Below are 12,182 nucleotides of genomic sequence, written 5' to 3' on the forward strand. Positions count from 1 at the left end.
ATGGATTTTTCTTAACTCATGGGAGATTAATAATCAAAATTTTGATTCTAGTTCATAAAACTAAGTCTCAGACAATGTCGTGTATTTCCTTACTGATTTTTGAGGCAGATTTTACATACAATGAAATGAAGATCTTATGTGTACATTTTAATTTTTTTTCCCTTTTCCTTTAAAATTTTATTTAAAAAACCTTCGGTGCAATATTAAAAAGCAATACAGCCAGCTCAAGTGACAATCAACAGAAAGAAAAGAGGGAGGAGAGGAAAGGCCTGAGGAACCCCAACCCAGCTAGTCCCCTAGGGGTTGGAGGCCAGCAGCAGACTGAGAAGGGGGGCATCGGTAGTAGGGGAGGGAGGAAAGACCACCCACCAAAATAAACAGGCAGATCCAAACATTTATACAGGAAACATCTGGCTGAACGGAAGAGAATCTTGGGGAGATGAGAAGCCCCTCACATTTCATTTTTTTTTTTTCTAAAATGTCCTGCGCTGGGTGGGGAGCGTCAGCCACCTGGGGTTTAAGGAGCAATTCCCTCCCCACACCGACGTGCTGAGGGGCAGATGTGTGTGTGAGAGAGACACAACGGGCAGAGATGAGGACAAGAGGGTGCCCTCTCCCTGGAATCTGTTATGAGGGCTGAGGGTGTCCCCATCCAGAGAGTTTTGCTCTTTTTGCCCAGGCTGGAGAGCAATGGTGCGATCTCGGCTCACTGCAACCTCTGCCTCCCAGGTTCAAGCAATTCTCCTGCCTCTGCTTCCCAAGTAGCTGGGATTACAGGTATCTGCCACCACACCGGGCTAATTTTTGTATTTTTAGTGGAGACGGGGTTTCGCCATGTTGGCCATGCTGGTCTCAAACTCCTGACCTCAGGTGATCCACCCACCTCAGCCTCCCAAAGTGCTGAGATTATAGGTGTCAGCCACCATGCCCAGCCTATTTTGATGAGTTTTGATCAAGGCATACCCCTGAGTAACTGCCACCCCTACCTAGATATAGAGCATTCCCATCACCCAGCTCTCCAGTCAATACCTAGCCCCACAGGCAACCATGATTCTGACTTCTATCTCCATAGATGAATTTTTCCTCTTCTTGAATCAGTCATGCTTTATGTACTCTTTTCTGCAACTTTCTCCTGCATTTGAGCAGCATATTTTTGAGATTCATCCATGTCTCTGTACTGTGGCTCATTCTTTTTATTGCAGATTAGTATTCTATTACATGAATATACCATAATTTTATCTATTCTTGGATGTAACTTTTGTTTATCCATTCTTCTGTTGGAGATTTGGGTTGTTTCTAGTTTTTGGCAATTATGAATAATGCTGTTAAAAACAATGGTATTTTAAAAATCTAATAAGTGAATAGCAATGGCCGTTTTCAAATGTCTTTTCCTTGCAAGCCAGTTTGATCATGGAAATAAAACCACCATCCAATAGGTTTGGATAAGTGTTCCATCAAATGTACTGCTGAGGCCCCCAAATGAGAGGGTTGCCTAGTGACAGATTTTGTTTTAGTGGGCTTATAGGCATAGCTCATAGCATTCTTTTAGGGGGAGTTGTCAGCCAAACCTAAATCATCACACACATCAGAATAATCAGAACTCAAGTTTCCCAAAATGAGGTTCATGTAACACCAGTGGTGGTAGACAAGATAAATTTTGGTGGTACACAAGCATTTTTTTTTTTTTTTTTTTTGAGATAGGGTCTCCCTCTGTCACCCAGGCTGAAGTGCAGTGGTGCAATCATAGCTCACTGAAGCCTTGACTTCTTGTGCTCAAGTGATTTTCCTGCCTCAGCTTCCTGAGTAGCTGGGATTACAAGTGCACGCCACCATGCCCAGCTAATTAAAAAAAAATTGACATTTTTTATGTTTAATAGTGTTCATTTTTATGGTTACTAAAAAGGTATATGAGAAAACCATCACTTGCCCACAATTTATAGCAAGTGATGGTTTTCTACTTTAGAGTAGCAATAGAGTCCTTTGGCAAATTTAAAGCAATGGTGAAAAACACTTCGTAGAAGTTCAGTTGAAACTCAAATTATTAAATATGGAAACCACTGGCATTGTGGTTAAGATAGAGTGTAACGCTAATGGCCCCTTAATGGCTATATGATCTTCAGCAAGTTACTCTTCCAAGTTTGCTTCAGGATATGTGAAATGGGGTATCAGTACAGATGTCACACGTGCTGTGAGGGCTGGATGATAACGTATATGGTACTTTCAGTACATAGTGAGCAGTCAATAAAGTGAACTGTTGGGATTTCAGTGCAAGAAGCAGCATCAGGTGGACAACCAAACACTGGCCAGGGATTAATGATTGGAACAGTTATGGGACTGTGTGGTCATCACTTCTGATACTCATGGACTTCAAAGGACATAACCTTAAACAAGTGTACACAGGCAAAAGACATACTCTGGCAAAAAGAAAAACTTCACATCGACTTTCCAAGTTTAAGATCTCAGTGATAACACTCCAAATCTAACCCTCACTTCTAGGCAAACTCCGCACCCTAAACCCCAGCTGCTAAATTTTCAGGTCGTGCAACAGCAAGGGATGGAGGGAGAATGGGGAGTACCAAGTGGCTCTCAGCTGACTGCATGCTGCAATCACGCAGGGAGCTTTTCAAGAATATTGATGCCTGGACTCCACCTCTGTGGTTTTGATTGGTCAGGGTGGGGTCCGAGTGACTCTTAATGTGCAATCAGGGTAAGGAAACCCTTGTTTAGCTCACTGACATTGGCTCAGTTCAGCCCTGACCCTCTGGGACAGGGTGGAAGTGGGCTGAATTCTATATGCTACTTAGTGACGTAAAGACAGCAATAAAAAGTCAACTTTGTTTTAGCAAAGCTTGTTTATTCCCACACCTTGAAGGAATAGTAGGCTTGGTTTTTCCCTCAATGATGCACTTTTGTATCATTCAGGCTGTGTCTGCGATTTCTCTTCTCTGGTCTCAAGGGAGGAGTCTTAAATGGCATTAGATCTTCTGCCCAGTCCCCATGCACAGGCCTCTTTCTGGCTGTGTTAGGTCTGATTGGAGACCTAGGTGAGTTATTTTCAATCCAAATTTGGATCCGTTTTTGAAATGCTGCCTGTTACAGCATTACTCCAAACTAATGCGGTCACTAAAAGAAAGTTATTGTCAGTCAGCTTGGGCTGGCTCCGATTCCCTTGTTTTCCTGATTCCCCAACTGACAGCCTTTGGCCTCATCCCAGATTTGAAGATACCAGGTTCAGAGAAGTCAGTGATTGGAAAGTGAAGTGGTTACATCCCACAAGTCCTGATGCCAGTTCCTCAGGAACATCTGGTGACCTCTGTCGTCTAACAAGGGCTGTCTCCTGAGCTCCGCCAGATGTGAGGCAGCCAGCGCTCAGTAGCTGGGCAGTCAACTCCGCAGCTGGCTCGGTGTTCTTCAGAAGGCGCCCAGAAAGACTCCCAGCTTGTAGACCTTAGGAACCTTCATGCTCGCACTGGTATTTCCATTTCACTTTGGATGCTAATCTTGGGCTGCTGTCCATTCGGCAACAAAACATAGCTTTCTCTTGGGTTTCTTTCCATATACTCACAAATGTAAGCAAAACTGTTTTAATCTGTGATTTGTATCACACTTGCAGGGTATACTGAGCTAGACAACACTTCTGGGTTTGACTTGCCATGGGGGTTAGTTCCTAGTTTTCCTAGTACAGCTATAGGTAAATTAATTCCTAGTTTTCCACGATGGCACTTAACCAGTGTGGCATTTCCATATTTACACAAAGATCCAGGAGCTAGGGCTGAAGGGTGGAAACTGCAACACCCGAGAAGGCCTCAGATTTTGGGCCTGGTGCCCCTCATTGTGTCCACAGATGGAGAAAAGCTCCCAAGTAATCCTGTGTGGTGCTATGCGGACCTCTGCCTACCCTATCTGTGGGGCTTCTTTCCCCTGCCCCATTCCTAATCCAGGAATTACTGTCTCATGGAATTACTCAACAAGATCATAATTTAGAATTTATTTGATTATATTGGTGCCAACGAAATAAATGCCCAACCACTATTATTATGAAGTTACTGAGGTCTTAAAAACGATGCCTAAAAAAGTATCAATTTAGTTATGGCCAGGCTGCCAGATATAACTTGTCTTAGGTGAAGAGCGATGATATGTACACATGGGTCTGAGAAAAATATGATAAAACTGTAAAGTGTACTAGATTTAAAATAGATTCCAAGAAATAAAAATACCTAGACAGTCAGAGGAAGAAAGTTTATAGCTTAATTCTTTGGTGTGGTCCATCTTACAAAGTATATATAAAACTAGGAAAAGTCCAAAATAGTTGGATATGTTTAGGCTGTTTCCAACATGCAGTTAGATTTGTGTTTATTAAATCTGCTTTTCCATATACATACAGCAAATTTAAAAAGAATAGAGAACACATTTCCAAGGATGAAATTTCCACATTTATTTTTCTTTTATGTGCATAGAAAATGGCAGTGAAGTGTCCTATGAACGAGGCGAGGAATGGGCATGGTGCTGTGGTACCAGCCTGGACGTTGTGCTTCCAAAGTACACTACGCGTGGTGGGGACAAAGGGTGTCGCAGTTTGTTTTTAATTGCTCACAGTTCCTTGGGCTTCCCATTTGTTTTTGAAGTTGTCAGTTTCTTCAAATCTCTTCTCAAGTGACACACTGCATTACAAATGATGGCACTTAACCAATGTGGCATTTCCATATTTACACCAACAAAGAAATTTACAAGACATAATAGCATACAATCTTGACATTTAGTAATAGCAATAAAACATGGGCATCCATTTTATTTTTTCTGTATAAACTATCAGAACATAACTTTATTCACATTAAAAAAATCTTTAATTTGATTTGACCTACACATCCCCCATTTCATTTCACCCATTTCTCAAACCTCTCATCACGTCACCCACACCTTCACCAGACTACAAAATCTATAATTAGATCTAACAACTAAATACAGCTTAGAAAGTCCTCTCCCAAACATTTCCTCACTTCCCTGATAATTCCTCAAAAAAGAAAAAAGAAAAAAAAAATGCACTTCACTCATTCCTTCCACTTCACTTTCACATTTCAATCATCAAATCAGCAAGATGACTTTTCACCTCAATCCAAACAAGGTTAGAAAGAAAGAGTTCCACTGTCGGGCATCTTGATGCTACACCCATGAGTCCGGGGACCCTGGGTACTGTTCTGCTCTATAAGAAGGTCGTTTAGTGGAATAAAAGTCTACATAATTTGTGGTCGATTTCAGTCCGTACTGTGTTGAGTAATCAGTAGAAGCTGGAAAGTGAACTCGGTCATCAAAATAAGGGTCTTCATAGCTATGAGGAGACTGCAAATACAATCTGTATGCATCAAAGTTCTTTCTGTTGGAGTCATCTTGACTATAATACAGCTGTTGATGCTGTTGACAAAATGAAAAGGCAAATAAATAAAAGCAATTTTTTAAAAAGACATGTGTCAGGAAAATGAATGTGGGCTTCCTGCTTCATATTTTTAAAGCAATATTCAATATTTGCAGCTTAAGGTTAAAAGCTGCTTCTGGCATACACTATGTGTTTGTTTACTATTGGACTCTAAGGATTTTAAGCTGCACTCTCAGGCAGGCTGCTGAGTTTCCTGTCCTAAGACCTCTAGAGAAGTAGGTGCCTCAGGAGATCCTGAGATCTCCAGGCACTTGGCCCCAGTGGCCTCCCCTCCTTACTGGAGGCCCTGCTGTGTGCTCAGCTGTGGAGGGACCCATTACCTGGGCATGCTGAATGAGACGATGGTCTTGACATTTGCTTTGACACAGGGGAATTACTAGCACATCACTAATTTAGTCGAAGATTGGGTTTCTGGGCCTTGGATAATTGCATAATTACCGAACCATCTTTTAAAACATTTACTTCGAATATGAAGATGGAGTCCATCGCTCCACTTTAAAAGATGTATGTGGCTAGGTGAACGACAGTCACACTTTGGAAATTCTGCTGTAAGTCTAATATTAAAGGAATAAGCAATCTCAAGGCAGAAGAATAGTAAAATTAGGAGAGACATGTGAGCAAATACGGTTCTAGAGGAAAAGGCTTCCCCAAGCTAGGGCTAAGTCCATCTGTAAGTGGGCAAGGCCAGGCACAGGTAGGCACCCACAAAGGGCACACTGCTCTCCATTTCCTTTTGTTCAGTCTTAGCTTTGACCTCATGTTAATTTCTTCAAATTGTGATGGTTATTATGTCTACCTTCTTGATCATGCCCAAATCCCCCTACTTAGTAAGATGTAACAAATTTACCACACAGGAATCAATGTTATGTCCTGGAACTCAATGCATTCTAACATTATAAGGATTTCAGAGCTAAATTCTCTTTTCAAGCCAGAGTTATGTTTCTGGTCTATTTTTCCTGACTAAAAAAGTATAGCATAAATTATGAATAAGTTGGAAAATTCTTTTTCTTCCATCTACAGAGAAAAGATGATGAGAAGGAGAGGTCTTAGAACACATTCTTATCTGAAGGACAGGATATAGTCTTGTTTTAGGAAACTCCAGCTGCTCTGTGTTATTGAAAGGGAAGAGGAGCGACCAGATGGTCCGGGTTCACCATGGCACCGGGAAGGACCTGAGACTGACTGCAGGCCCTTCATGAAAGCAAAGCCTGGATGTGTTATAACTGGCAGTCCCACTCTCCCACAGTGAGGTCCATTCCGGCAGGGGCTGAGTCCACTTTGACCACTGACACAAACAGACCTGGCCATGGATTCAGTATTTTTAAATTGTGGAGCCTGGACAGAGAGGGGTGAGATGGAGAATGAGATATACACAAAAGAGAACAATGTGATGAGGGCATAAAGTGTGCTTACCAACCTTCCCTCACCCAGAGGCTGGAAGAGATTTTAGAGCTTAACAGAAAAAGAGTGGGAAAAGGACACTGCTGGGCAAAGGACATGAACTAAAGACTTCTTGGCTGTCCCCATCAGTGGCATGGTGGTCTCAGCAGTAGCGATGTGGATACTTAAGAACGTGAGGCTACCGTGGAAGTGCTTTGCTTAAACCACGGATGAGTTTCCAAGGAGTGAAGATCCCCAGGGAAAGCATCTAGGACCCTGCCGTGTTGGCCCAGCTCCGGGAAGTCAGCCGACGTGGACCCCTTACTGTGTTAACTGCTAATCGGCCTTCTGTAAAAATGATATTGCAAATTCACCTGTAGCCGTCTATTTTGTTCTCTTGCTGGTGAGGAATAGGAACTGATGTAAATTGGTGAAGGTTTGCTGGAGCCTGTAAGAAAATATTTTATGAAATTAAAACTAGTGCTTATTACTCTGGTCCATTAGGCTGAGCGGTCTCCCCCGCACTAGGGCTAGTGCTGTCCCCGACAGGGCCTGCCTTCCCCAGTGCCAATGCAGGCTGGGAGAGGTAGCAGCTCAGGGTCTGGATCTGGCCTGGCTGCTGCTTAACTCAGGGCTGGGGGCGGCTAATAGCAAAACCATGGCAAAAACAGGCCACATGTGTTTCCCCAAAAAGCAATGCCAGTGCAGAGCCCATGCGCAAAGGTTCCTGCTCAAGCTCTGCTCATACGTGAGAAGGTTTCTCCGGCTGGCTTTGGACAGCAGCACAGGATCCTGAGCTGAGGAACATCCTTTTTCCAGGGCTCTGAGCCACAGCAGTGGGTCAGAGAGAAGCAAAACACAATATTCGAACAAGCCCCATGCCTTCCAAACAACTGGGATTCAAAATCTCAGGTCAAGGAAGGAGCAGCAGTTGGACAACAATGGAGGCACAGTCTTGTGCCTGCTATATTTAAGTATGTTTTAATACAAAAGGAACTTGGTAATAATGAGATAATTGTCTTCAAAAGTCCATAGTAGACTCCTGATGATGTTACCCTTCCATTATTGTTAAGGCTAGCAAAGATTTTTATTTTTTTAATGAGGAAAATGAAACGTACTTGAGGCAAATTAGTTTATTGAAGCAAGCGAAGAAGATACAGAAGGGCATGCATGCTAAAGAGGCGATCTGTAAGATAAGGCAGGCTGCTGCAAGTCGGAAGCAACCATGCACTTCAGCTGGTATGTGCATTTCCTTTTGCACAGAGCTTGGTGCTGAAATGTAGCATCTGCAATTTTCTGAGCTATTAATTGCCATAGTAACAACAGTCGATTAGTAAATAGTCCTGTGAAATCACAATTTCAAAGGTAACAGTACAACGGAGACTGCTCCCCCAGCAGGAGTAAAGCTGCCACTAGCTTTTATTTATTTTTAATAGACAGGTTTGAGAAAAGAGTACTTTTTGTGGGGTAGTCTTAAAGTAGTTATAATCTGCTGGACGGTTGAGAATGGGAAGAGTATGAAATCTTAGTAACCCTTTGGGCTGGTATCCTTTAAATAAATTGTATGCACAGCTTTCTGAATAGGATATAAAAATATTAATACTATGTAACATTATTTGTTATTCTTAAAAAATAATCACTTTGAGAAGAATCACATTATACCTTTTGCTATTTATTCAAACTCTTCTCCATGAAAATGTAAATGAAACTGATCTCCATTCTCTGGTTTGAAGTTAAGAGATGAGCCTGTCTAGAAGATGTAGCCCCTGCAAAGCGACACTGGGCTGAGGGTTCTGATGCATGTGGAAAACACAGAGACTGCTCAAGGCAGGAGGGGGTGGAGCAAAGGGACTGTGCCAGTGAGCAGCCAGAAATGATTTATTTGGATACAGCCCTCTTTTTATTTATTTGTGGCCACCGTACAGCTACATACATACATACATACATACATACAAGTACATGCTTGTTTCACTTTAAACAAGCAGAAAAGGCAACAATCCCCAAAGTAGGAAAGGGAATGACTGGAACATGGTTTGCTGCTGGGGGACCGTCTCAATACAAGCACAGGCTACTTCCCAGGCCACTGGCTGAGTGCCTGCAAATGCGGCTTTTCAAGAGACTGTATCACACACCCAACTGGCGTCTTACCAGGGTACAGGCCTTTATGTGTGGCATCCCCTTGGCTATTGTAATACTGCATAGGTGGCTGGGTCCTATCGTATTCAGAGCGAGGGTCTCTGATTCCTAACAGTGCTGGTGAGGAAGAGGTGCTGCCGACTGAAGGGAGAGGCAAAGGAGGAGAGAAAGAGGGGAAGAAAGAGAAATCAGCATCAGTATCTGTGGAAAATCCTCTCCAGAAACACAAAGGTCAGTAACTAGAAATGACACACAGCTGGTGCTGAAAATATCTCAGAGGTGCTGGGAGTTGAAGAGCAGCTAGACTCAAGTACTGCAAGTGCGACCTGCACGCAGGCCTGCCACTGCACAACGCAGCAAAGTCAGCATCGAGGCTCACTCTCAAGCTGGAGGGCAAGCCGCCCGGCTAAAGAGGCACAGTGTAGAGATCATGCAGGTTTCCCCACCAGTGTGTCTCAGTGTCTTAATTAGGCCTTTGAAACTGAGTGAGTGATCATAACTTACTAGCCATGCAAGAGTTATACCTGTTATTTTATAATCTCAGTTCAATTGCTTGCAAAATACCCACCTATTATCCTTTAAGTATAGCTCTTCAGTCAACAGAAGTTTTATGGCATGTTTTGATTTCTAATTATTTAAAAAATATCTACATCTCTAAATGTGTTTGAATAAGAGCACCCAGTCTATAAAATTTATAATTCTTTTTATGGTTATCAAGGAAACAATTTAAACCCAGTAAGCCTGGCTCATCAGAAAATGCACATGGTGCTAAGTCCTGACCTCAGAAAGGCCCAGAGGATTTTTTTACCCCAGCTTCAGTCAACATCTAATAATACCGTATCTATCCTTACGACTCTTTTTGGACACTCTGGCACAGAAGGAAGAGAGAAACATTTCACATACGTTTTTTTCTTTTTCTTATTAAAAAAAAATCATCTTGCTTCCCTTAAAGTTAATTTCAAATAATAGCGGCCACTTATTCACTTGATACACTCGAAAGCAACAGCACCCCAAACCTTGACACCAGTGGTTTTGTACAAATTGACACTTTCAGAGGAAGACTGATAATGAAATACTTTTCCTAAAAAGTCACCTCGCTGACATAGGATTGCTCAGTGTTAAACATGTAAGCATGTATGGACAATGTCTATGCGCTGCTCACCTTGCTTACTTTCCAGAAGGTAGTAGGACAGAAAGCATACCCGCCTGCCTCCAATGACATCAGCCAGGCATCAGACATGCCCAGAAGCAGATCCCACACTAGTGTGAAGGGATGCATGATCAGCCCTTAGAATAACTGGAGAGCAGAAGTGGAATATTCCCTACCACTGACTAGAATCCCAACAGGCACCTAGGAATTTGAGTGGGGCTAGTCAACACTGTCCAGCATGTAAATTTAAGGGGTCCTGAAAACAAGGTCACTATTCAGTAACTATGTGCTAATGAGACCAGGGGTGTGCAATCTTTTGGCTTCCTTGGGCCACACTGAAGAGTAATAATTATCTTGGGCTGCACATAAAATACACTAACGTTAACAATAACTGAGGGACTAAAAAAAAAAAAAAATCACAAAAAAATCTCATAATGTTTTACGAAAATTTACAAATTTGTGTTGGGCCACATTCAAAGCCATCCCGGGACGCATACAACCCCGGGGCTGCAGACTGGACAAGCTCGCACTGATCTAAAATGATCCTTCGCTTGTCTATGTGCGTTTCGTTACGCAGCCACACCTCTTTATTTCCCTGGCACCTCTGTTCCCAAGACCCTAAAAGGTTCTGAACATTTTTCTAAAAGAAAGCAGTTTCAGGCTATACCTGGGAGCTTAGCAAGGATGTTAAAAACCAGACATGTAGGTTTCTTTCAAGAAAGCAACCCATAATTTAAAAACTAAGATAAATACCATATACAACAAGCACAGATAATTAAAAAAAATTCTAGTTCAAGTGGGGACATCCAATTATGTGGCAAGAACCACCGGCCATGTATATTAGTCTTTTTGGCCACATTTGTCCACACGAGAAATAAGACTGCCAGCAGTAACACTGCTGAATAAAATAGGTAATATTTTAAAGTCAGAATGGGTGATTTAAAGCGAAATAAAAATAAGATACTTATTACTTTTCCTTTCTCATTTTGGAAAGAATTAGATTTACAGGACTGATTGGCTTGGCAGTAATAATCTGCCCTTACATGTAAAAAAATTTAGTCTGAATCTCAAAACATTCTTTCATGAAGTTAAACATTACAAAGAAGTAGGTAGTATGGTTGCCAGGATTCCCAACTTAAAAATCAAAAGGAATTCCCACAGACCCACCCGTAAGGCCTACTTCCATTAGCAGCAGATGCTGGGGGTCTGCAGAGGAAGAAGGTTTAACTGGAAAGCACAGAGCTCTTCCAGGTTGCGGATCTGAAGACCTTAAAGGTCCTCTGTTAAAGGACCCTGCTTCTAAAAGGTTTCACTAAGAAAACTTAAAAAAATTCACTTTGGAGGAGATTCCAACCTTACGGCCAGCTAGCATACAGGGCAGCCACTTTCAGGCATAACCCAGTGTGTCTCGAAGTGTGGCCCTCCACTCTTGGGCACCCTGCTCCCCTGTCCAGTCTGTCAACTGCAGATTTCAGGGCCCCTTCTCACACTTAGTGAGGCAGACTTGAGGGCAGGGCCTGGGGTGCTCTTGCTGATGTAAACTGGTATAAACTTTTAAAAAGGAAGGAAGAAAGTGGGCTTGTGGTTTATAATGATGTGTGATTCCTACAGAAGGTTCTCTGCTGCATGGGTAGCGTTGGAGATGACAGGCTTAACCAGCTTATGTTTGATCTTCTCTGGCCGGGAAACAATGTTCTGTCACACAAAGGCTCTCGCAAAGGAGTGGCGTTTCCCACTGACCTGACTGAATGATGGGTGACATCTGTTGGTTGGTGGTAGACAAGGAAGGATGTGATTTGAATCGCTCTCGCTCCAAAGTCGACACAGGTGTAATAAAATGGTTCTGATTCCACCCATCCTGCAGAGTTAAGAGAAAAAGAAACCTCTCAAAATGAATAATGACATTTCATTACAATAAATGATCATGAGTGTGTGCTTTGATGAATGCTAATTATGCCAGAGCTATTCTTGTAGGTTACCTTTTTATAAATGCTCCGGAGGTCCCGATATTGCCATAATGTATTCAAGACCTGGGCTGCTGCCTTCACCACTTTCAGAGATGATCTAGGGAGAGAGCAAGGATGT

At 42.4% G+C, this 12,182-nt stretch overlaps 1 protein-coding gene across 12 annotated transcripts in view; it reads right to left on the minus strand.

The window, feature by feature from the left end:
- Positions 1-4,410: 4,410 nt before the first annotated feature.
- Positions 4,411-12,182, minus strand: part of PKP4 (plakophilin 4) — a 233,263-nt gene continuing 225,491 nt past the window's right edge. For 8 of the 12 annotated variants that reach the window (XM_033231419.1, XM_033231416.1, XM_033231414.1 and 5 more), the window contains 5 exons: positions 12,077-12,161; positions 11,838-11,955; positions 8,960-9,088; positions 7,186-7,259; positions 4,411-5,409 (listed from right to left, as the gene is read on the minus strand). In XM_033231419.1, the coding sequence (XP_033087310.1) occupies positions 5,161-5,409; positions 7,186-7,259; positions 8,960-9,088; positions 11,838-11,955; positions 12,077-12,161 (655 nt within the window). In that variant the 3' untranslated portion in view covers positions 4,411-5,160. The remainder of the gene's footprint in view (positions 5,410-7,185; positions 7,260-8,959; positions 9,089-11,837; positions 11,956-12,076; positions 12,162-12,182) is intronic. The other 4 variants (XM_033231422.1, XM_033231421.1, XM_033231420.1 and 1 more) reach the window with 2 other exon arrangements.

This window comes from Trachypithecus francoisi, unplaced genomic scaffold (assembly GCF_009764315.1).
Source record: "Trachypithecus francoisi isolate TF-2019V2 unplaced genomic scaffold, Tfra_2.0 Lachesis_group13, whole genome shotgun sequence".
Classification (NCBI taxonomy): domain Eukaryota; kingdom Metazoa; phylum Chordata; class Mammalia; order Primates; family Cercopithecidae; genus Trachypithecus; species Trachypithecus francoisi.